Below are 26,097 nucleotides of genomic sequence, written 5' to 3'. Positions count from 1 at the left end.
ATGGTCCAGTCAACACACTTAATTGTCTCCAATTGCTCTGACATTAATTATTAACATTTGTCCATTATAAAGTCTGTTAAGGAAGTCAAGGAAGAGAGGTGGAGAGAGAATGAGAGCGCGAGAGAGAGAGAGAGAAATATAGAGAGACAGGCATGGAGTCATGTTAGCCAAGCGTTGCAGAGATCCCATTACCTTCCAGGTTCAGTACAGCGTGCAGGGCCATAACAGATATTGATTTCTCAGAAAAGTCAATCTACCTTCTCAGTAAATATTATGGCTTCTGGTCAATCCCAGCCAGGAGATGAGCCTCCCAAAATGCCATGGCCCAAACGCCTGGAGCCCCTGTGCTTGCCTCCCTTCCTGCCTGCCTCTCCCATTCTCCTCACTCACTCCTCCTGTAGGGAGTGGGTTTGTCAAAGGGAAAGCTTCTCTTTGACTGTAGCGTAAAGCGATAACCATGACTGTGGAGTCACAGTCGGAATGTTCGCCCTTCTCTTGTTCCATTGGAAATAGTGACCTTGGGCCCATAAGTCATGCAACTTAAGTAAGTAATTCAACTCCAAATCTGTAAATCCATCATAGTATAGTAGAAAACTTTATAGCTACTGTTGAATGTTTGAATGTTTGAATTCAAATGTTTTTCCATTTACTGATTTTATACATTTACCATAACATATAAATTATTTATAATATTTCGTATTATGGGCATAACCTGAAATATGGAAATGTGTCTCTTGGTATCAACCCCCTCAAATAATCAGCCAAAAGTAAAATAAATAGAAGGCAGACAACATCTCTTTCTCCTGCAGGCTCTCTGGGCCACATCCTCCTATATTTTTTATCTTAATTTAATCTTCATTCAGCAGCCACATCCACAGGAGCACTAAGAGAGCAGGAGTCCATAAAATAATAAGCCCATCATCACAACACACACACTGTTAATATTCACACATTCACAGGATGTGCATGCAAAACACTGCAACTCATAGATAGGTATATACATCTACGCTATGCGTACGGGGCGGCAGGGTAGCCTAGTGGTTCGAGCGTCGGGCTAGTAACCGAAAGGTTGCAAGTTCGAATCGCCGAGCTGACGAGGTTCAAATCTTTCGTTCTGCCGCTGAACAAGGCAGTTAACCCACTGTTCCTAGGCTGAAATTGAAAATAAGAATTTGTTCTTAACTGACTTGCCTAGTTAAATAAAGGTATAAAAATATGGTGCAATGTATTCAGAGTGTACAAAACATAAGGAACACCTGCTCTTTCCATGACATAGACCAGGTGAAAGCGATGATCCCTTATTGATATCACTTGTTAAATCCACTTCAATCAGTGCAGATGAAGGGGAGGAGACAGGTTGAAGAAGGATTTTAAAGCCTTGATACAATTGAGATGTGTATGTATGTATGTATGTATGTATGTATGTATGTATGTATGTATGTATGTCATTCAGAGGGTGAATGGGCAAGACAAAAGTGCCTTTGAACGGGGTATGGTAGAAGGTGCCAGGCGCAACGGTTTGTGTGTGTGAACTGCAATGATGCTGGGCTTTTCACGCGCAACAGTTTCCCATATGTATCAAGAATGGTCCACCAGCCAACTTGACACAACTGTGGGAAGCACTGGAGTCAACATAGGCCAGCATCCCTGTGGAATGCTTTCGATACCTTGTAGAGTCCATGCATGTCCATGCACTGAGGCTGTTCTGAGGACAAAAGGGGGTGCAACTCAATATTAGGAAGGTGTTCCTAATGTTTCATACACTCAGTGTATATGTACATTCAGAAACACACGCATACAGGTATTTATAGAAACGTGCACTCATGCACACCTACTCTCACAATCACACACACGCATACGCAGACGCCCACACACATACTTGATTCTAGAATAAGATTAACCTAGGCCATTTTAGTGTTTTATCATTGTGTATTATCTGGAATGTACGTAGATAATTCCCCCGATTCAAATGTAATGCACCCCACTCAGGGAAACGGGTCAGGGTACATAAACACAATCTTCTGAGAGTGTTAGCCCCCAGCACAGTTAATGTATTGATTTTACAGCGCCGCTCCGTGATAAAACTATTTCATGAATTCCAATGAGACTCTTTTACCAGGCTGCCACGAAGGGACAGAAATACAATCACTGCCATGCAGAATATGTCATTGTATTCTACTGGTTGCTTAATGTGTTCTTTTTAAGATGTTTTTTTGGGGGGGGGATGCCAATTTTGCAGCTTTAATCTGTTGTCGTTTAATGCTGTGCCTCTGCCTTGAGACCTGCCGCTGGAACAAATCATTTTGACTGTTTTATGTCGTCATATGTTTCATGTTATCACTAGTGTGTGAGAAGTGTTTACTTTGATTTGCTCGTTAGCCTACAAGCTTTGCTTAAAACATTGGTCCAAACAGCTACTGTACCTCTGATGAAGTGCACACACAGACAGCGGCCTGCACTTATTCCTCATCGTGTGCACACTTAGGATACACAGTGGCTGTCGTTAAGGACTGTGGTGTTATTCCATTATGTAGAGTCATTTCCATGTAACAACAGAGAGAGAGAGAGAGAGGTTCTGTGAGGGTGTGTGGCAGTGGCATGGCTGAATAGCTGGTGGCGGATGGTTATGTTGGGGCGGTGGGCAGGGACAGGCAGGGATGATGATGTTGGAGCGTTGGGTTGAGGCAGGCAGGGATGGTGTTGTTGGGGCGGTGGGCAGGGGCAGGCAGGGATGGTGTTGTTGGGGCGGTGGGCAGGGGCAGGCAGGGATGGTGTTGTTGGGGCGGTGGGCAGGGGCAGGCAGGGATGGTGTTGTTGGGGGCGGTGGGCAGGGGCAGGCAGGGATGGTGTTGTTGGGGCGGTGGGCAGGGGCAGGCAGGGATGGTGTTGTTGGGGCGGTGGGCAGGGGCAGGCAGGGATGGTGTTGTTGGGGCGGTGGGCAGGGGCAGGCAGGGATGGTGTTCTTGGGGCGTTGGGCAGGGGCAGGCAGGGATGGGCGAGTGCCTGGGCTCAGTTCAGCACCAGCCAGGTCCATCTGCTCGTCACCTGGCTCTGGCACGCAGGAGACTGGGTAATGACAGGGAAAGAATGGCATCAGCGGGCAGGAGCCGAGAGTTAATTACAGAATGGAACCCATGCAGAAACAACACATCTGGATCCATGAGGCAAATATTGAGGATCAGATGCAGCAGACATATCACTATATGCTTCAATCGATGATGTTTTATCACCATGGAACTACTATACATCAGGCTGGAGATGGAAATATCCCCTCACCCCATTCAACTCCACTCCTATCTTCCCCCCTCACTTGCTTGCTTGAAAGCAGAAATAAATACAATTCACTTTTAGGAATGGAGAGAGAGAGAGAGAGAGAGAGAGAGAGAGAGAGAGAGAGAGAGAGAGAGAGAGAGAGAGAGAGAGAGAGAGAGAGAGAGAGAGAGAGAGAGAGAGAGAGAGAGAGAGAGAGAGAGAGAGAGAGAGAGAGAGAGAGAGAGAGAGAGAGAGAGAGAGAGAGAGAGAGAGAGAGAGAGAGAGAGAGAGAGAGAGTCAGACGCAGCACGACAATCTATGGGAAGATCAGCCGTGGCAGCACTATAACTTCTGTCGCAAGTGATCCCACCCCCCACACCCACTCCAACCCCCCCGCGTCACACACTCAGCTTCTCTCCGTCTTCTGTTAAACTCCTCTTAAACCTCGTTGCAGCTGATCAATGCTGCCTCTCTCTTTAGACAAACCCCCAAGAGAAATAGTCTCTCTGGAAGTGACATTGTTTTCCCCCTGAGACATATGGGGAGCTAATGACAGCTCTGCATTTGACTGTGTGATGTGAGTGTGGGGCAACTGAGGTTGAACCGGTGATGGAAGTCGGCTGTGCCCCTGTCATTAACATTTAGCCCATGAATAACTTCAGCCATATGAAAGCACTAGAGTCCACTGAGAGAATGAGACGAGTTAGAGGATTTAATGAAATCCTCCCGCCACTCAGTTGGTGCTACTCAGGTCTGAGGACCTTCACCAAAAGGGCTTTTCCTTGAATATCTGGGCTGAGCTTTCTCTGGTGCCCCGGTGTGGAGACGTGTGCACATTCTGACTGAGTTTGGCGCCGCATCGATGACCACTTTCACAACTCCATCTAGCCACAGAATGAAGCCATCACTGCGTGCAGTCTAACTCTCTTCTCTCTCCCCCCTTTCCCTCTCCCCGTGCACTCTCCCCGTGCGCTCTCTTTCTCAAATTAAGATTTCCGTAATTAAATTGATAAAAGTCATGCCAATACACTTCATGGTTCCAGACCTGATTTCAAATGCCACATAGTGGCGGAGAGCAGTGGAAATTCTACCTTTGATGTGGCGTTCTCTGTTATGAAAAATAATTGGATCCCCCCCCCCCCCCTCCCCCACACACCTCTGCCTATTCTGGGCATGCTCGGTTAATCGATCTCTCGAGTGTCGGCGGCGACGGTGCTGGTTGGCTGACCTGCTTGTGTTCTGTCCTGGGGGTTCAGAAGGGTTTCAGGAGAGTGAGGCCCCGGTTGTGTTTGAAGCTGGGATTCAGGGCCACGTCGGTGCTGAGGGACAGCAGTGGAACAGAGGTCAGGGGTCACTGTGCAGGCTGGAGTGGTGGCGCGGTGCCTGCCAGTGAAGTGATGGGCTGGGGTTTGTGGGAGCAGCAACAGTGAGGCCTACCAGGACTCAGTTCCTCTCTACCTCTGTATCGGCTTGGCCCGGCATAAGAAAAGCACCTAACTGGCCCACAGGCAGCTGGCCTGCCTCCACACACAGCTGAATCGCGCCTCAGAATGCCAAACGAACTAAACGCTAACATTTGAAACCCCCGCCAAACTGACCTGGAGAAGGTCTGTAACGTTACATCAATCTCTGCTCCGTTTGTGTCAGGTGGAATGTGATTTTAATTGCAGTTGGAAGGGAATGAGTGCATTCTAATTTGCCTCTATATGTCAGCCTCTATCAGCAGTGGACAGACGTTTGTGTTTGTGGCTTTTCCAGGATAACAAAGTGTCTAGCATCCTTGGTTTCTGCTCCCCCACAGACCCGCCCTGCACCATCATGACTGACACACACGCACGCACGCACACACACACACACACACACACACACACACACACACACACACACACACACACACACACACACACACACACACACACACACACACACGCATATCTGCCCTATTTTAGGAGTAGCTTTGCAACTGTAGCATAATGGTGTTAAGCAGCTTGTGTCTCGAGCTGACAAAGGGACCGGCAGAGTAAAGAATGTGTTTGACACCGGACTGGTGCGTCATTGAGGGACTAGAGAATCAGCAGTAGCTCATATTGTACTGGCAGACAGCGCTTAGCGCAGACTACCCAAAACACAGGTCAGCTCGGCTCAGCCTGCTTAGAAACACGACTGAGATCTGTTCAGACTACCCAAAACACAGGTCAGCTCGGCTCAGCCTGCTTAGAAACACGACTGAGATCTGTTCAGACTACCCAAAACACAGGTCAGCTCGGCTCAGCCTGCTTAGAAACATGACTGAGATCTGTTCAGACTACCCAAAACACAGGTCAGCTCGGCTCAGCCTGCTTAGAAACATGACTGAAATCTGTTCAGACTACCCAAAACACAGGTCAGCTCGGCTCAGCCTGCTTAGAAACATGACTGAAATCAGTTTAGTTCAGACTCAAACTAAATATAAAACAAACTCTGCATAAAGACGACTCAGATTACTTAGACTGAAGATATACACATACAGGTTGCTCAACATGCAAACACAGCTTTACCTATACTGTAAGTGAACCTTAGCTAAGCCTGGACTCCATTCACTTGCCTCAACCAGTCTCAACAAAGCTTAGAATCCATTTAGACACAGCTCTTGCAAGCTAACACTCCATTTCAGCATTTAAATATGCTCTGGTTGCTACATATTAACATAGCCCAGCTTATTGTAACCTAGGATCCCCATCAAATCTGCCAGTTCAATTATACGCAGTGAAGACTAATACAATTTGTTAAACACATCTTTCTTTTTTGAACAGGTACATCCAAGGGGCTTCCTCTCCCAAGGACATGATCATCATTGTGGATGTGTGAGTAGATGCAGTCTTTCCTTCTCCCTCTCTCCTCCCTCCCTCCCTCCTGTCTTTCTTTCTCCGTCCATCTTTCCTTCTCCCTCTCTCCTCCCTCCTGTCTTTCTTTCTTTCTCCGTCCATCTTTCCTTCTCCCTCTCTCCTCCCTCCTGTCTTTCTTTCTTTCTCCGTCCATCTTTCCTTCTCCCTCTCTCCTCCCTCCTGTCTTTCTTTCTTTCTTTCTCCGTCCATCTTTCCTTCTCCCTCTCTCCTCCCTCCTGTCTTTCTTTCTTTCTCCGTCCATCTTTCCTTTTCCCTCTCTCCTCCCTCCTGTCTTTCTTTCTTTCTCCGTCCATCTTTCCTTCTCCCTCTCTCCTCCCTCCTGTCTTTCTTTCTTTCTCCGTCCATCTTTCCTTCTCCCTCTCTCCTCCCTCCTGTCTTTCTTTCTTTCTTTCTCCGTCCATCTTTCCTTCTCCCTCTCTCCTCCCTCCTGTCCTCTCTCAGCAGCAACAGTAAAGGGCTCTAGTGCCACCTGTTGGTGTGCTCCGATCGGAGGAGATTCTAGATTCCCATGTCGATCGTGTTTATTTTCACCGACCTCTTGCTATTATACCCATGTCTTAGCAGTACAATACAAAGATTATTTTCCTTATGTGCATGCTGAAATAAACTGGGGTTGGGGTCATGGGAGGAATGAGAGGATAGATTAAGGCTGTTTGTGTGTCCTATCCCAGATCCCCAACCTATAAATCCTCCAGCGCAGTAGAAACGAGTAAAGGGATCATCACTGTATAACCTCCCGTGGATACGCCGTACTATCTGGACGAGGTTTTAAGGTGGAGCCGTTTAGGCTGAACTGTATGGCTCAACGCTCTGGTGGTTGTCCTCTGTTGTGTCTGTAGGAGTGGCAGCGTCAGCGGGCTCACTCTGAAGCTGATGAAGTCCTCTGTGATGCAGATGCTCGACACTCTGTCAGATGATGACTATGTGAATGTAGCCAGGGTGAGTAGCCTCGCTTGATAAGGCGACGATTAGAACAGGGTTCTGCATTTACCGGGGCTCCTTCAGGTCCCCATGTCAGTCATTTGCAGCTGAAGGTCTGTTTGCTCGTCAATATCCAATGGCAGTGTTACGACACGGTTAACGCCTCCAATACAACAGAACCATAATGCATTGGTGTGGCCATGAGAAAACTTAAAGGTTCCTATCGCATCGTCACATGGTTGCATAGTTATGCTGTACAAACTATTACTTTCCTACACGATTATAGTCCCACAATGTTACCACGCCTGGTCTATGTGTGATTGTGCCAGGCTCTATCTCCCACACAGTCTCCCTGCCTTGCTTCCTAGGTTTTTCATGAGTTGATTGCTGCATTGTCTGACTCACTGCATACATACATGCACGCACGCACACACACACACACACACACACACACACACACACACACACACACACACACTGGTGGGGTAGCCCTGTTTGGAGACTTGGGTGGCTAATCCTCCATAATCCAGTGCTCTTAGTCAGTGTATGGCTCTAAATCCCAGCTCTAAGAGGCAGAAATGAGCGTGGTAATCTGGGTGGGAACGAGGCTGATTTCCACCCCTATAGAGAAAATAAGAGCTCTGGAAGTAGGAAGGAAAGCCAATGGTTGTGCCGGTGTGTGTATACCTATCTGTCCGTATATATTTTAGTGTATGAAGACACCAACAGTAATTCATGTTATTGATACAATGGTTATTCAAAGATGGTGCATTTGATCAGTCAAATATTCCCATTATTATGCGTTGTAGTTACAAACACAACAAATCCAGAGTGACTTACAGAAGCAATCAGGGTTAAGTGCCTTGCTCAAGGGCTCATCGACTGATTTTTCACCTAGTCGGCTTGGGGATTAGAACCAGCGACCTTTCGGTAACTGGCCCGACGCTCTTAACCACTAGGTTACCTGCCGCCCCAGCGATATAGTATAACCGTCCACAGAAGCATTACATTAGGCCTGGAATTATATTGACCGTGTTATTGTCATTTTGTTAGGAGATCATAATAATAGTCTGTGTAAGGAATTTTTCATGTTATTTCGAATGCTATACTTCAAGTCCTTTTTTTTCTCTTTTTTTGGACCAATATAAATATCAAACCGCACAAACACAAGGAAATGTCATCTTTTCATGCACCGAATTCCTTTACCTATTTCACGCTATCATTCTGCCATCGAAATGTCAACTGATTTTAAAGTTGACCTTCAAGAAGAAAGGCCATTAAAATGCTGACATTACAGCCATTGCTGTTCAATGCTAATCACACATAGGCTCCCTGCTTACCTTTCTGTCTGTCGCACACGCAGTCACAAACAGAGTCTAGGACTAATTTAAATGTTGCAGAGGAGATCTAGATGACATTACCTTGGCTGGGTGTCTGTTCTTGGTTTACATTGGAATTTCAGGTGCACCTGTTCTTTGTGTGAAACACTGTAATCGTCAACGTTTATTGCCAGAGTGGCACAGAGCAACCCACAGCTGCACACGTCCCCCTCCGTATCCTCTCGCGCACGCACGCACACACACACACACACACACACACACACACACACACACACACACACACACACACACACACACACACACACACACACTACAGATGGAGTGGCCCTCAAATGCCAGCGAGCGAGCGGCGTGGTCACACCCAGACACGTTCAATTGACAATTAGTCATCACTCTCTGTCTTTTCTCCCCCAGTTTAACGAGAAGGCCGATGCCGTGGTCCCCTGCTTTAAGACCTTGGTCCAGGCCACCATGAGAAACAAGAAGATCTTCAAGGAGTCCATCATGAACATGCAAGCCAAAGGAACCACTGACTACAAGTCTGGCTTCCAGTTCGCCTTCGAACAGCTACTAAATGTAAGACGAAGAGCCAGCAGTCAGCCGCACCCTCTAGGTTTTAGTTCAGGGTGGTAGGTTAGGTTAGGCCTTCCACCAAATGTCCATGGTATAAGACACGCTAGTTAGCAAACTGACATCCCAATTGGTGTAGGAATTGACCCAGCCACTCTTTAGACAATCAGCGGATTTACGCCTCTTCTGAATGGAGCCCAAAGGGGCCGCTAGTCAGTCGGCCGGTCTGATTGTGAACGGCCACTGCAGTGGCATGATGATGATGGTGGTAGCGCTTAGGGCTAGCCAGCACAGCAGTGGTCCCTGTCTGTGTGTGCAGCAGGGAGGCAACCCTGCAGGCAGGCACTGGTCCGTCCAAAACACCTGCCTGCCGCTGTCTGTCTGTCCGTCTGCACAGGTGCTGCCTCAGCTTAGCTCCATATGCTCCTGTATATTTTAGGAAGCTGCCAGCCCTAATGGGCTCTGATGGGATGATTGATGAGAGGAGCCCAGAAGAGATCAGCCACCGACACTTTATATTCCTCTGGTGGGCTGGGAGGCACGGAGCCAAGCGCCCAGCCCACCCCAGCCCAGCCCAGCCTGCCCCCCCCCCAGCAGAATGAGAAATAAAAGCTTTTTAATCGCTGTCTGCCGCAGCCACGCTCCCTATGATTGGTGGCAGAAGCACAATAAAAATGTGTAATTGTGGTAATATTATTTATCTTTATTAGAATCTTGTCAGAGTGACGTGCTGCTGGCCTGCATATCAATTCGAACTGTCAGATAGGCAGCCTGGTGGAGGAGAGGGATGAGGGAGAAAGAGGGGGTTATGTCTATAACCCAATCCATATCACAGTAGAATGCCACTGGCCACTGAACACATTCACCAATCTGCACGCACGGGATATATTACCCTACACACAGAGATATGCACACTTCGATCCCAGATATGTGGATGTCTTGTGTACTGTACATGCAGGTTACCTAGCATATTAGAAAATAGAATCTACAGCTGTTCAAAGGCGAACTGGAAGACAGGCTTGTCCTTTCCTCAAGCACTCTTCTCTCCTGTGAAGAACCAAGCCGCCATTTTCAGTGATTTCCTGGAAGGAGAGGCTATACTTAATCATGTCTTAATCATGTCTTTATCATGTCTTTATCATGTCTTTATCATGTCGTCTGATGTCCTCTTCCATTCCTTGACGGTCTCTTCCCCCTCTCTCACTAATCACTCTCTCACTAATCACACTCTCTCTCTCTCTCTCTCTCTCTCTCTGTATCTCCCTCTGTATCTCTCTCTATCCCTCTTTCTGTCTCTCCCTCTCTATCCCCCTCTTCTTCTCTCTCTCTGTTCCACAGGATACCGGCGCCCCGAGGGCGGGCTGCAATAAGATGATAATGATGTTTACAGATGGAGGAGAGGATCGTGCCCAGGACATCTTTGAGAAGTACAACTGGCCCAACAAAACCGTGAGTCTGTCCCCAATAACCACGGATCTTTTAATCAATCTTAGTCTGCCAATGAATCAGCCCATGCATTGTCCAAGAGATGATAAACCAGCCTGTGGTCTCCTATCTCCTTCTCATCCCCTATCCTTATGAAATAAATATCATGTTTCTCAACAGCAGGTGTCATTTATTTGGGTGAGAATCTTAATGATTCCAACACTTCCATCCTTGGACATAGATCCAGCTTTTTGGTGTGTTTCCTCTTTTCTTCCTCATTGGCATTACTTTCCATCCCTGTCATATTCTCTCTCTCTCTCTCTGTCTCTCTGTTTCTCTATTTCGCTGTCTCTTTTCTTGTCTTGCTGCAGGTGTTAACAGCTCTGACCTGCTGACTAATTAGCCACTTTATCATCAGAGCCCAGGAAATTACAGCCAACACATGCACACACTCACTCTCTTTCCTCTCTCTGTCATTCTATCTCCCTCTCCTACCGTTTTTCTTCTTCGCCCTCGCTCAGGCCCTGGCTTGAAATGCTTCTGCCGTTTATACTTTCTCGCTGTACAAGAGTAATGTCCAGTTTTTCCACCCTCTCCGCTAACTATCCCCTCTTCCCTCAGATTCGAGTATTTACCTTTTCAGTCGGGCAGCACAACTACGATGTCACACCTTTGCAGTGGATAGCTTGTGCCAATAAAGGTGAGTAGAGGGTGTGTCTATAAACTGTAAGGACACGGACTGATTTACATGTACAATCTCAACGTTACCCAAGTCCAGCAAAGAGAAACAAGAAAATATGGGATTATAATGGTGTAATGATATAACCAAACTCCAGTCAAACGGCCCAACTGTCCTCGACCCAAATGACTGAGCTTTCCTCCTTGACCATCGGCCCTCATGACACTCAAGGCCGTTTTTACTCAGCCCGCTCTGCACTATAACCAACTCTTTTTTTCCCACTCTTTCTGGAACAAAAACTTCTCTCTCTCTCTCTCGCTCTCTCCTCGCTCTCTCCCTCTTTATCCCCTCTGCTGTTGGATTTCTCAGTGTCTCCACATTTCTCCTATACACTTAGCTTTCCCGTCTTCCTGTCACAAGCAGCGTGCCTCCTATAGAAGGCTGACTCATTCATTTCCCGTGGAGCCGTCAGAGTGCTTCAGAAGCACCTCCCTCCCCGCATGTTGTAATGAATTATCCTGTGGAGCCTGGCTGTGTGTTGATAACGATGGCTACCATCTCTCAGTCAGGCAGGCGGCATGTGGGAAGTCCAGGATTACTCCTCTGTGCCAGCGTACCACTCACTCTAATCATTAGCGTGGCACCAAAGCCAATGCCAACCTAAGACAATGGTTATTGACGTCCTCTCCTCTCTGGAGCTGTCCTTTTAAATATAGTCGTACCGCATTGTGCTTACGGCTCTTTCTTTGGTATCCAGAGACACCCTATAATGACATGTAGAGCCGAACCTTCTCACCTTCACACACTTAAACACACATGGATCCCCCTCGCAAGCACCTTACACACCCAGATCCCGGTCGACTAGCCTCCCTGTTGTCTCACTTGACTTGTGCTGCAATCCCCTGTTAAGTGGAACCTGACTCCCGCTCTGACAGTCTGTGGGCCCAACCGCTCTCCTCTCCTCCTGTGGCTGAAAACCGGCGGACCTCTAGTCCATGCTCTTTCGTTTCTACGTCGGGTTTCCTTCGTCGCTCCTTGTGTCGTGCTCTACAACTGGAGGTGTCACACAAAAGCACAAAGCAAGCGAAGGGGCTACCGTTCTGAGCATAGTCATAGTTTGTGTGCGTGCGTTGCGCTTATGTGGATGCTACCATGATTACAGCATTATCCTGGGGCCAGCTTAATAATACTGTAATTTAATACATTTTCCCTGTAACTTTACAGCTATTTACTGGCACCAGAGATTCTGTAATATATTTCACAGGCACTATTTTGCGAGAACGCAGTTTGTTAAAAAAAAACCAAAAAAAACAGCCGTTCTCGCCTCTTAACATTCCGAGTATGTTTCGCAGCTCTTTGTATAAACACTCTGCTTTAATAACTTGGGGAGCGGCAGCAGTTATTGACCCAGAGTGAGAGAGTGGCTCTCCTCTCCTCCATCACTAATCAGCAGCCCTGCTCAGCCCTGCTCTGCTCTGCATTGAGCCTCAGCCGCAGCATCCTCAGTGAGACCCTCGAGCACATGACATTTACATCCTGCAGTACAATGGTGATAAGACTGGAGGCCAATGGCCCCCATCTTGTTTCCCCATAGCACCCTAGTGCCAATCAATCACACAGTACACACACTCACACAAACACACACAGCGTTTTACACAAAATGACATAATTACATAACCAACACACGTAATGGGTTACTAAATGGAATTTCCCCTCGTAGAGAACAATCAGCATTCTGCTGAGGAGTCGTTTTGAAATGATAGCGCTACACGTGGCCCTGCTCGCTTGAGATGATTGCACTTCGCTGGGCTGTTATTTCATCCTATGGTCTTTAAGATGCGGCACTGAGAACGTTACCTTTACAACGCACATTACAATAGAGCAGTTACATGTTGCTGGTTACCGTTGTGGATGGACTGAACCAATTCTCTCACTTTGTTCTTCAGGATTCTACTACGAGATTCCATCCATTGGCGCCATCAGAATTAACACGCAGGTCAGATATCCTTCAGTGTGTGTAATATGTGTGTCCATGCGTGAATATTTACACTCGTGTGAATCCTGAACACAATCAAGGATGCTGTACCTTTGTTTAGGGTGTGTTTTCTACTTAACTTTGAGTTCGTTACTCTCTTTGAAGACAATTGTGCAGATTGTAGATAATGCCTTGAAATGTACCATCACACAAGGACACGAGGAGGTTCGGAAAGAGAGAAAGTAACAGAGAGAGAGAGAGAGAGTGATTAAAGCGCTCCTCTGTCTTCTAGCAGGTCATAGTTAGCGCAGACCTGCTGTGCCGCCCAATCCACCCCTTCTCTAGTCCCCCAATTGCACTACCACACACACACACACACACACACACACACACACACACACACACACACACACACACACACACACACACACACACACACACACACACACACACACACACACACACACACACACACACACCTCTGGCTCCTCTGCCCCACACACCCGTGGCCCCTCCACCCTCCTCCGCCGACCTCCACTCTGCTCCAGGCACTACCTGGTCCCATAGCCCCTTGGGATAACCTCGTTCCAGCTGTAGAAATTGAGTGAGTTGCTGGGGGGCTCTATGCACCCCGTTCCCCCTTCCTACCCCTCCTCCTCCCCCAGCCCCACAGAGCGATCAGGGCCCCTGAATAGACTGTCAGCTGTTCCATTAACTCTGGCATAATTATATTCAGAGAACTGCCACTTATTCTAATAGGTTTCCTACAGCAGGTGTGCAACAGGACTGGTTCATGTAGGAGCATTAGACACACCTGGGCTACACTACACATTTTAGAGTTTCCCATCATATAATGTCACATTATATCAAGTTATAGGGCTGCCTTGGTTTTACATTACTAACACCCACACGACACCATACATGTGGTCTGCTATTGTGAGGCCGGTTGGACGTACTGCCAAATTCTCTAAAACGACTTTGGAGGCGGCCTATGGTAGAGAAATTAACATTAAATGATCTAGTACCAGCTCGGTTGGACATTCCTCCAGTCAGCGTGCCAATTTCACGCTCCCACAACACTTGAGACATCTGTGGCATTGTGTTGTGTGACAAAACTGCACATGTTAGAGTGGCCTTTTATTGTCCCCAGCACAAGGTGCACCTGTTTAACGGTCATGCTGTTTAATCAGCTTCTTGATATGTCACACCTGTCAGGTGGATGGATTATCTTGGCAAAGAATAAATTATCACTAACAGGGACGTAAACAAATTTGTGCACGACATTTAAGAGAAATAAGCTTTTTGTGCATATAAAACATTTCAGGGATCTATAATTTCAGCTCCTGAAACATGGGACATGGGACTGCAGCATGTATACACATGCATGTCATTTATGTAGCCTGTATTTCACAGTGTAGTCAGTTAGCTGATGTAGCCTGTATTTCACAGTGTAGTCAGTTACACATACATGTAGCTGATGTAGCCTGTATTTCACAGTGTAGTTGCACAAACAGACAGGATGCTACTTGGTTGGCCTGTTGGAGGCACGTAAAGTAGTCCCTGGTCGTAGCAACACATTAACCCACAGAACCGTTAGCGTGGACCCTTGGACCCTGGCCTCTACCTACGTGTGGCTCTGGTTCCCTTGGACCTCCTCAGCCTTTCTGCTGGCTGACTTTAATGTTGGCTAGATTGTTCTAGTCAGGCGGAAAATGTCCCCTACATCCCGTGAAAAGGTCTGCCTGTCATCATCTTGATGAAACATCTCCCTGTGGCCCGTTAAACGGGAGTTTGACTGAGCTAATAATAGAATAGGTGATGCCTGTCACCACCTCAGTGTTCAGCCAATGAATAACAAACGGTCAAAGGCACGACATTGGAACAACACTGTGTTCACACAGGGCGACACTGCTTGTGTGTGAAACAGGTATACACAGAAGGTTATGGTTAAGGTCTGAGTGCTATAATGGAATATTCCATCATGTAAAGGGGGCATCGTTTACTGACTGTGTGAATAAGACCACATTAGCATAGCCACTTGTCACATTCTGTAACTCCCTATTTTGTTGGCGTGATCGGCAGTAGTTTAACTACCTAGATCTGTGTTGGAATCTCCCTAAATTCCTCACCCGCAATTGAGATAAATCGGAGTCGGTGAAGGAGTCACCAATGCCTTTTGTTTTCCCATGATCTGTTTGAACAGAAACAGCAGGAAGTCACTAAGATGTTGCACTGACAGAATCAAACTCCCAGAGTTGGGTGACGTTATCCCTGTCACGGCCCCCCCCCCCAATCGCATCCCAATAACAGCATCCCATGGATCAATTAAACATCTTTGTCGTTTAGAATCTGTAAAACGAACCTACGGAGAGACGAATTTGATGAACGTGATGAATCACTTGTGAGTTTAACCCTTGACCCTTGTTTTCCAACACGGAGAGAGGCGTTTTCACACTGCCGTGCTGGACACAGAGAGCCAGTGGGAGATTGGCCTCTTTGTGCCAAGTGCCCCTGGCACTCCTATTGTGTTTTTAATAGCATCATTCATAATGATGAATAACGACTCTGAATGGCTGAAGACTGTCCGCAGGATTTACTGCTCCTCAGCACTGGGCAGCTTCTACTGTTGGCCCACTGGTTAATATGACGAGGAGAAGACTTGTCAGGGTCTTGTACTTATACTTTGACTAAGGGTGACATGCTCTTACAGCTCACTGTTTTAACAATCCCCACTGTAAGGCAAGCACTATCAAGCAATAGATGGTGTGTGTGTGTGTGTGTGTGTGTGTGTGTGTGTGTGTGTGTGTGTGTGTGTGTGTGTGTGTGTGTGTGTGTGTGTGTGTGTGTGTGTGTGTGTGTGTGTGTGTGTGTGTGTGTGTGTGTGTGTGTGTGTCGTTGCTCTGACGTGTGTGTTCTCCTCCATGTCTCAGGAGTACCTGGATGTGCTGGGTCGGCCCATGGTGCTGGCTGGGCCCAAGGCCAAGCTGGTCCAATGGACCAACGTCTACCAGGATGCTCTGGTAAGACAGACTGATAACTAGCAACACAATGTCTCTGTTACATTACATTTCTGTTTTAATACAAGTTTACCTTGTACTAGCCACACTTCAAGCCCTTTAGCTTGCAACCGTCTCTTTTGAGTCATAACATAGCTATGTTTTAGATGGGGAAAACGTTATATAGATGCTAACGCGACCTTGTGAAGTCCTGTGTGCTAAGATGTTGATTTTGCTATGTTGTTTGTGTGTTCAGGGTCTGGGTCTGGTCATCACTGGGACCATGCCGGTCTTCAACCTCACCGCTGATGCAAACTCTCAGGTGAACAGTACCAGCATTAAGGTTTACACTGATTAACAAGTTAATAGACATCTTCAAAAGGGCGATTATAAAAGTCTCTCTATCCTCTGTGGCTTTTTGAGGACCAATGTCAACAGATCCCAATACATAAACAGATATTGCATCAGTACTAACTTAGATACAGATTTTCCCATTTGAACAACAGGGTTTGCACATTGTAAAACAACAGGAATCCTGACTACAAAATAGTCCCTTTCTTTCTCTGTAACTCCCTAATGTTGAGCATCAGTCATGCCTAATGGCACCCTCCCATCCTGGTGCAGCGACCAAACGACCGCAGGGCAACACCAACCCCCTGAGGTGGCAACAGGCCCAGCAGCTCTGATATGTCCTTACACTCATGTCTGATTCACACTATAGGGCTGATACAGACCAGCTCGGCTTTGCAACTATGCTGGATGTGTAACCAGTCCAGTTCAGCTTTGCTTGGCTTGCCTCGGTTCCAACCCAGCTTTGCTATATAGTGACTTTTATCATATTCTTTTACTTTTTTTTACCCAAAGTTCATACTATTATCACATATGACCGCCAAGCACTTCTGGACATCAGATCGACAGTTACTAACCTCGATTTCGACTTCAAATACGACTTCAACTCCGACTCAGCTGTTCCACTGTTCATACCGGACCCTATTCCTTTGTTCCATGGGCTAGCAAAACGCTGCAGGCGTGGAAACCGGAGACGAGGTGGAGTCCTGGTGAAATTGAGGCGAAGAGAAAACCCGAACGCCGCTCCTCTCTGTTCTATTGGCAATTTTCCAGTCACTGGAGAATAAGATGGATGAGCTTCGTTCGAGAGTCTCCAATCAGATAGACTTTAAAAGCTGCAATATTACATGTCTTACTGAAACGTGTCTGGATGACGACGCTATGCACGTAGTACTCAGTGGATTCTCCGTGCAGCGACAGGATTGTACAGAGGCTTCGGAGAAGTCGAAAGGAGGTAGAGGGTGTTTTTTCATAATTAACAACTGGTGTGCTGCTTCAAGTGTGAGTTCAAGTGAGAGTTGTCATCTGTAATTATTACAGCTGTCTACATCCCGTCCCAAGCCAGCGCCGCAATGGCACTCAACGAACTGTATGGGGCCATAAACAAGTAAGAAACTCTAGACAAGTCCCTCCCTCATCCTACCTTCGGCAAATCTGACCACGGCTCTATTCTCCTGTTTACAAACAAAAGCTCAAACAGGAAGTACCAGTGATGCACTCAATACGGAAGTGGTCGGATGAAGCAGACGCGACGCTACAAGATTGTTTTGCTAGTGGGATATGTTCCAGGATTCATCTGATATCATTGAGGATTTTCCCACAACAGTCACGGGCTTCATCAACAAGTTCATAAACGATGTTGTCCCCCCAGTGACTATAAGAACTTATCCAAACCAAAAACCATGGATTACAGGCAATATCCTCACAGGGCTAAAGGTTAGAGCTACCGCTTACAAGGAACGGGACACGGACATGTACGCATACAAGAAAACCCACTACGACCTCCGACAAGACATCAAACATGTGAAAGGACAATATAGGAGGAAGGTACAATCCTATTACACTGGCTCTGACGCTCGTCGTATGTGGCAGGGCTTGCAGACAATAACGGATTACAAAGGGAAACCCAACCATGAGTTGCCCAGCGATGCAGAACTCCCAAATGAACTAAATGTCTTTTATGCTCGCTTCGAGGAATATAACACTGTGCCTTGCGTGAAAGCCTCTGTTTTTCCGGATGACTGTGTGATCTCTCTCTCCGTGGCTAATGTGAGCCAAAACGTTTTAACAGGTTAACAATCACAAGGCCGTCGGGCCAGACGGAATACCAGCAGGCGTTCTCAAATCATGTACAGACCAGCTGGCAAGTGTCTTCACAGACATTTTCAATATATCCTTCTCCCAGTCTGTAATCCCAACATATTTCAAGCTGACCACCATTGTCCCTGTTCCCAAGGGCTCCAAGGTAACCTGCCTAAATGACTATCGCCCTGTAGCACTCACATCTGTAATTAAGTGCTTTGAAAGTCTGGTCATGACTCACATCATTCCAGACAGACTAGACCCATTCCATTTCGCATACCACCCCAACAGATCCACAGATGACGCAATCTAAATTGCACTTCACACTGCCCTCTCCAACCTGGACAAGAGGGGAAATAACTATGTGAGAATGCTGCTCATAGACCACAGATCAGCGTTCAACACCATAGTCTCCTCCAAGCTCATTACCAAGCTAGGGACCCTGGGACTGAACCCCTCCCTCTGCAACTGGATCCTGGACTTCCTGACTGGCCGGCCCCAGGTGGTGAGGGTAGGCAACAACACCTCCACCACGCTGACCCTCAACACGGGGGCCCCTCAGGGGTGTGTGGTCAGTCCCCTCCAGTACTCCCTGTTCACCCATGACTGCATGACCACGCATCAATCCAACACCATCATTAAGTTTGCTGACGTCACAACGGTGGTAGGCCTGATCACAGACAGCGATGAGTCAGCCTACAGAGAGGAGGTCAGAGATTTAGCAGTGTGGTGCCAGGACAGCAACCTCTCCTTCAATGTCAGTAAGACCAAGGAGCTGATTGTGGACTATAGGAGAAAGAGGGGAGAGCACACTCCCATCCACATTGACAGGGCTGTTGTGGAGCGGGTCGAGAGCTTCAAGTTTCTTCTACATCACTAAGGACCTAACATGGTCCACACACACTCACATTGTCGGGAAGAGGGCACGGCCCCTCAAGAGGCTGAAAAGATTAGGCATGGGCCCATGGATCCTCAAGAAGTTCTACAGCTGCACCATCAAGAGCATCTTGACTGGCTGCATCACCGCTTGTTATGGCAAATGCACAGCCCTGGACCGCAAAGTGCTACAGAGGGTGGTGCGGACTGCCCAGCACGGTGCCGAGCTCCCTGCCATCCAGGACCTCTATATCAGGCGGTGTCAGACTGCTAAATAGTCAATTAATGGTATCTGCACTAACTCTATCTTGCATTGACCTTACGCACACTCACTAGACTATATATACAAACCAAATACACACTCACTAGACTATATATACAAAGCATATACACACTCACTAGACTATATATACAAACCATATACACACTCACTAGACTATATATACAAACCAAATAAACACTCACTAGACTATATATACAAACCAAATACACACTCACTAGACTATATATACAAACCAAATACACACTCACTAGACTATATATACAAACCAAATACACACTCACTAGACTATATATACAAACCAAATACACACTCACTAGACTATATATACAAACCAAATACACACTCACTAGACTATATATACAAACCAAATACACACTCACTAGACTATATATACACACCATATACACACTCACTAGACTATATATACAAACCAAATAAACACTCACTAGACTATATATACAAACCAAATAAACACTCACTAGACTATATATACAAACCAAATACACACTCACTAGACTATATATACAAACCAAATACACACTCACTAGACTATATATACAAACCAAATACACACTCACTAGACTATATATACAAACCAAATACACACTCACTAGACTATATATACAAACCATACACACACTCACTAGACTATATATACAAACCATATACACACTCACTAGACTATATATACAAACCAAATACACACTCACTAGACTATATATACAAACCAAATACACACTCACTAGACTATATATACAAACCAAATACACACTCACTAGACTATATATACACACCATATACACACTCACTAGACTATATATACAAACCAAATAAACACTCACTAGACTATATATACAAACCAAATAAACACTCACTAGACTATATATACAAACCAAATACACACTCACTAGACTATATATACAAACCAAATACACACTCACTAGACTATATATACAAACCATACACACACTCACTAGACTATATATACAAACCATATACACACTCACTAGACTATATATACAAACCAAATACACACTCACTAGACTATATATACAAACCAAATAAACACTCACTAGACTATATATACACACCATATACACACTCACTAGACTATATATACAAACCAAATACACACTCACTAGACTATATATACAAACCAAATACACACTCACTAGACTATATATACAAACCATATACACACTCACTAGACTATATATACAAACCATATACACACTCACTAGACTATATATACACACCATATACACACTCACTAGACTATATATACAAACCATATACACACTCACTAGACTATATATACACACTCACTAGACTATATATACAAACCAAATACACACTCACTCACACACCACATTGACACTCCCACACAAAACCCATACACATACACTATATGCACACACACATAACACACACGCAGACCGACACAATACAAACACACATACATACACATTACACACATACACGCACACTCACACACACACACTTTTACACTCATCATTTGCTGCTGCTGTTCTGTTCTTTCTTTTACTCTTATTATTATCTATCCTGATGCCTAGTCACTTTACCCTGCCTTCATGTACATATCTACCTCAAATACCTTGTACCTCTGCACATTGATCTGGTACTGCTACTTCCTGTATATAGCTCCACATTGATCTGGTACTGGTACTCCCTGTATATAGCTCCACATTGATCTGGTACTGGTACTCCCTGTATAAAGCTCCACATTGATCTGGTACTGGTACTCCCTGTATATAGCTCCACATTGATCTGGTATTGGTACTCCCTGTATATAGCTCCACATTGATCTGGTACTGGTACTCCCTGTATATAGCTCCACATTGATCTGGTACTGGTACTCCCTGTATATAGCTCCACATTGATCTGGTACTGGTACTCCCTGTATATAGCTCCACATTGATCTGGTACTGATACTCCCTGTATATAGCTCCACATTGATCTGGTACTGGTATTCCCTCTGTATAGCTCCACATTGATCTGGTACTGGTACTTCCTGTATATAGCTCCACATTGATCTGGTACTGGTACTCCCTATATATAGCTCCACATTGATCTGGTACTGGTACTTCCTGTATATAGCTCCACATTGATCTGGTACTGGTACTCCCTGTATATAGCTCCACATTGATCTGGTACTGGTACTCCCTGTATATAGCTCCACATTGATCTGGTACTGATACTCCCTGTATATAGCTCCACATTGATCTGGTGCTGGTACTCCCTGTATATAGCTCCACATTGATCTGGTACTGATACTCCCTGTATATAGCTCCACATTGATCTGGTACTGGTACTCCCTGTATATAGCTCCACATTGATCTGGTACTGATACTCCCTGTATATAGCTCCACATTGATCTGGTACTGGTACTCCTTGTATATAGCTCCATTCTCGTGTGATTTATTTTATTCCTCTTGTTACTATTTTATTTGTATTTTTACGGTTGTCTACACCAGTTGTTTTTATTGCACATATGACAAATAAAAGTTAATTTGATTGGATTTTTGATGTACATCTGTTGCTTAGCTCCCACTGAATCAACTATTAAAACCAAATAGAAAATATTGACTCTTGAATCACACAGGCTTAAAAAACAGAGGGATGCTATGACAAATTGACTCAGTTCCAGGGTGTAGATATAGATTAGTCAGATGGTACACATGGTTATAAGTCACAGATGGTGAGGACAGCTTTTCAGCAGTCAGTCTAAAGGCCCCGTTTGCTGTGTGTGTGCTTCCACTGTGTGTGTGTGTGTGTGTGTGTGTGTGTGTGCAGCCTCTGCTTCTTAATGTGAGAGGCTGAATGATAATGTGATGACAGGATCAGTGAGAGAGGTACAGATGCACATACTTCTGAAACCCTAACAAAAGTGTATTACTAGAACAGGAGGCAGGCAAAACGACAGGTCAAGGGCAGGCAGTGTTCAGTAATCCAGATCAGAGTCCAGAAGGTACAGAACGGCAGGCAGTCTCAGGTCAGGCAGAATGGTCAATCCCGGGAAACCAGGAACTAGAAACAGACAGGAGCAAGGGGAAAACCAATGGTAGGCAAGACGAACAAAACAAACTGGCCACAGACAAACAGAGAACACAGATATAAATACGCAGGGGATAATGAGCGGAGATGGGAGACACCTGGTGGGGGGTGGAGACAAGCACAAAGACAGGTCAAACAGACCCCCCCCCCCTAATTATTTGAAATGACACTTGTCTTTTACTACTAGCCCTAACTTTGCTTATAACTTCGTTATTGTGGCAAAATGTACCTACTACGACTGTGATATGTAGTTGTCTCACCTAGCTATCTTAAGATGAATGCTCAAATGCTGCATATAGATGGTACGAGGTAGACCGTAGTTGGCAAACCGGATGTCATTGTTTTCATTGAGAGCACGATGGTAAATGCCGTTGAGGCTGGCGTTGAATGCCGTCAGCTGCCACGGTAGACAGGACTTGCCGCCAGAGTTCAAATATTTCAACTTTTGCCGTCTGTGTTGTCTTTACACAGACTCAGCTCGTCCTTGGTGTCATGGGAGTGGATGTTGCGATCAACGAAATTAAGAGGAAGACGCCAACATATAGGGTAAGTACGTCACACATGCACGCAGCTCACATGCGGTAGAAATATCTTTACTTTTTTCACTGGTTTTAAGTCTCAACTCTGTCCCTACAGCTTGGAGCCAATGGATACACGTATGCAATCGACAAAAATGGCTATTTGCTCCTGCACCCCAACTTGCAACCTAAGGTAGGACCCAAACGGTCCTCAAATCACTCCTACTGACTCTAGTTCTATATATAATTTGTATTTCTCTGTTCTGGAGGTCTTGGATTTTCTACCCAGATACGGGTCATTTTCTTGGTGTCTGATTGGCTGCACATCTCTCTCTCTCAGATCATTAACTTCAGAGAGCCTGTCACTCTGGACTTCCTGGATGCTGAGCTGGAGGACAGTAAAAAGGAGGAGGTAAAGACAGTGATCACCTGAACACCAACACATCTCTAACATTGTAACTACAACTGTATTACTGTGGTCCCATGACTAAACTGTTGAATCAAATGTTTCAGCTGGTTTTGGTTAACGTAGAAGTAACTCTCCATCTCCCTTTTGCCTTTGTCATTTCCTTATCATTGTTTTCTACTCATATTCTGTCTGTTTCTATCCCTCGCTCTCTCGCAGATCCGTCGTGAAATGATTGATGGAAAACCAGGGCAAAGGAAATTCAAGACCCTCATTAAGTCAGTTGATGAGGCAAGTCATCAATACATGAGGCTCAGCCATGATCCGTGCCGGTACCATCCAGAATAACTTGAGTTAGGACTACCGTTCAACTTGTTGTACAACAGTTCAAGTTGTTTTTGAGGAAGGGATTCTTTATATATACGGTGCCTTCGGAAAGTATTCAGACTCCTTGACTTTTTCCACATTTTGTTACATTCCAGCTTCATTCTAAAATGTAATAAATATTTTTTTTGTCCCTCATCAATATGCACGCAATACCCCATAATGAAAAAGTAAAAACAGGGTGTTAGACATTTTCGCTAATTTATAACAAATACAAAAAACTGAAATAGCATATTTACAGAAGTATTCAGACCCTTTACTCAGCACCTTTGGCAGCGATTACAGCATTGAGTCTTCTTGGGTATGACGCTACAAGCTTGGCACACCTGTATTTGGGGAGTTTTTCCAATTCTTCTCTGCGGATCCTCTCAAGCTCTGCCAGGTTGGATGGGGAGCATTGCTACACAGCTATTTTCAGGTCTCTCTAGAGACGTTCGATCGAGTTCAAGTCCGAGCTACGGCCCGGCCACACAAAGACATTCAGATACTTGTCCCGAAGCCACTCCTGCGTTGTCTTGGCTGTGCTCTTAGGGTCATTGTCCTGTTGGAAGATGAACCTTCACTTCAGTCTGAGGTTCTGAGCGCTCTGGAACAGGTTTTCATCAAGGGTCTCTCTATACATTTCTCTGTTCATCTTTCCCTCGATCCTGACTAGTCTCCCAGTCCCTTCCTCTGAAAAACATCCCCACAGCATGATGCTGCCACCACCATGCTTCACCATAGGGATGGTGGCAGCTTTCCTCCAGACGTGACGTTTGGCATTCAGGCCAAAGAGTTCAATCTTGGATTCATCAGACCAGAGAAACTTGTTTCTCGTGGTCTGAGAGTCCTTTAGGTGCCTTTTGGCAAACTCCAAGCGGGCTGTCATGTGCCTTTTACTGAGGAGAGGCTTCCGTCTGGTCACTCTTCCGTAAAGGCATGATTGGTGGAGTGCTGCAGAGATGGTTGTCCTTCTGGAAGGTTCTCCCATCTCCACAGAGGAACTCTGGAGCTCTGTCAGAGTGATACCCTTCCCCAGATCTGTACCTCGTCACAATCCTGTCTCGGAGCTCTACGGACAATTCCTTCGACCTCATGGCTGGGTTTTTTCTCTGAAATGCACTGTCAACTGTGGGACCTTATATAGACAGGTGTGCTTTTCCAAATCATGTCCGATAAATGTAATTTAACACAGGTGGACCTCAATTAAGTTGCAGAAACATCTCAAGGATGATCAATGGAAACAAGATGCACCTGAGATAAAAAAAAATAAAAAAACGTGTTTTTGCTTTGTCATTATAGGGTATTGTGTGTATATTGCTGAGGATTTGTAAAAAAATGTTTTATCCATTTTAGAATAAAGTTGTAACGTAACAAAATGTGGAAAAAGTCAAGGGGTCTGAATTCTTTCCAAAGGCACTATATATATATATATTTATATATATATATAGATATATATGTGTGTTACTTGCATTTTGTATTTTTCAAAATAATACAGCAAAATTGAGGAAGGGATTCTGATGCTGATCAGGGTGAGCGGGTGTTGTTGTCTGATTGCAGAGGTACATTGATGAGGCTATGCGGACATACACCTGGACACTGGTGGAAGGCACAGATTACAGGTGGGTGCTAAAGCTACAAGACCTCATCCGGATAGTATTCTCTAGAAACCAAACAGAAGAAACTGGGAGGGACTACCGGAACTTGTCCAATAAGAAATTTGTTTTCGTTGCAAAACGTTCTCCTTTGCAAAATAGTTTGCTACGGTTTCCAACAGTATGCGCTAATGAATGCGACCCTGGCGGTAAGACTGAGACCTGGAGGTGAGTTCAGACCTGACCCTGTGAATAAAGGTCTATAACCCATCTCTACATCTCAGAAACTTGCTTTCGACAAGTGTCATTTATCAACCACTGGTGTGTATAAATTCAGAGATATGGGCTCCATCTATCAACCATGAGTATCCACAATATCTGCTTTCTGCATAGTGGATTATTCACTGAAATCACCACAATTTAAGACACACACTCCTTTCTCTTGTAAAATAACTGTAATGGGATCATAAGCACAAAATAACTGCATGCTCTACGCATTGTATCCATCTCCAAGTGGCATTATAACACCATTTCCTCCAGGCAACACTTTGCAAATTACATTTTATGATATTCAATAGACCTAGAAATGTCTTTTTATTATTTATTTTTTTATCTCTGTTGGCTAGGAGCCAGGTGTTGGTTTCCGTGGAGCCAGCTGACTTGAACACGGTCCCACTCTTCAGTTCTATTAGCACATCATTAAGCTGAAACAGTTGCTGTATTTCTCTGATCATTTAAACCTCTTGTGTTGTTTGAGTGCAGGTTGTTCACACCTCCCGATTAGAGA

General features: G+C 45.5%; 1 protein-coding gene across 4 annotated transcripts in view; it reads left to right on the top strand.

Moving 5' to 3' along the window:
- LOC106582605 (voltage-dependent calcium channel subunit alpha-2/delta-2) overlaps positions 1 to 26,097 on the top strand; it is a 367,039-nt gene that overhangs the window by 326,674 nt on the left and 14,268 nt on the right. For all 4 annotated transcript variants that reach the window (XM_045705262.1, XM_045705259.1, XM_045705261.1 and 1 more), the window contains 13 exons: positions 6,045 to 6,095; positions 6,977 to 7,076; positions 8,813 to 8,974; positions 10,307 to 10,417; positions 11,015 to 11,093; positions 13,019 to 13,068; positions 15,978 to 16,067; positions 16,300 to 16,365; positions 22,900 to 22,974; positions 23,065 to 23,139; positions 23,287 to 23,358; positions 23,572 to 23,643; positions 25,276 to 25,337. In XM_045705262.1, the coding sequence (XP_045561218.1) occupies positions 6,045 to 6,095; positions 6,977 to 7,076; positions 8,813 to 8,974; positions 10,307 to 10,417; positions 11,015 to 11,093; positions 13,019 to 13,068; positions 15,978 to 16,067; positions 16,300 to 16,365; positions 22,900 to 22,974; positions 23,065 to 23,139; positions 23,287 to 23,358; positions 23,572 to 23,643; positions 25,276 to 25,337 (1,065 nt within the window). The remainder of the gene's footprint in view (positions 1 to 6,044; positions 6,096 to 6,976; positions 7,077 to 8,812; positions 8,975 to 10,306; positions 10,418 to 11,014; positions 11,094 to 13,018; positions 13,069 to 15,977; positions 16,068 to 16,299; positions 16,366 to 22,899; positions 22,975 to 23,064; positions 23,140 to 23,286; positions 23,359 to 23,571; positions 23,644 to 25,275; positions 25,338 to 26,097) is intronic.

The sequence above is a fragment of the Salmo salar genome, chromosome ssa22 (assembly GCF_905237065.1).
Source record: "Salmo salar chromosome ssa22, Ssal_v3.1, whole genome shotgun sequence".
Lineage (NCBI taxonomy): Eukaryota > Metazoa > Chordata > Actinopteri > Salmoniformes > Salmonidae > Salmo > Salmo salar.
This window is presented reverse-complemented; position numbering and strand designations above follow the sequence as displayed.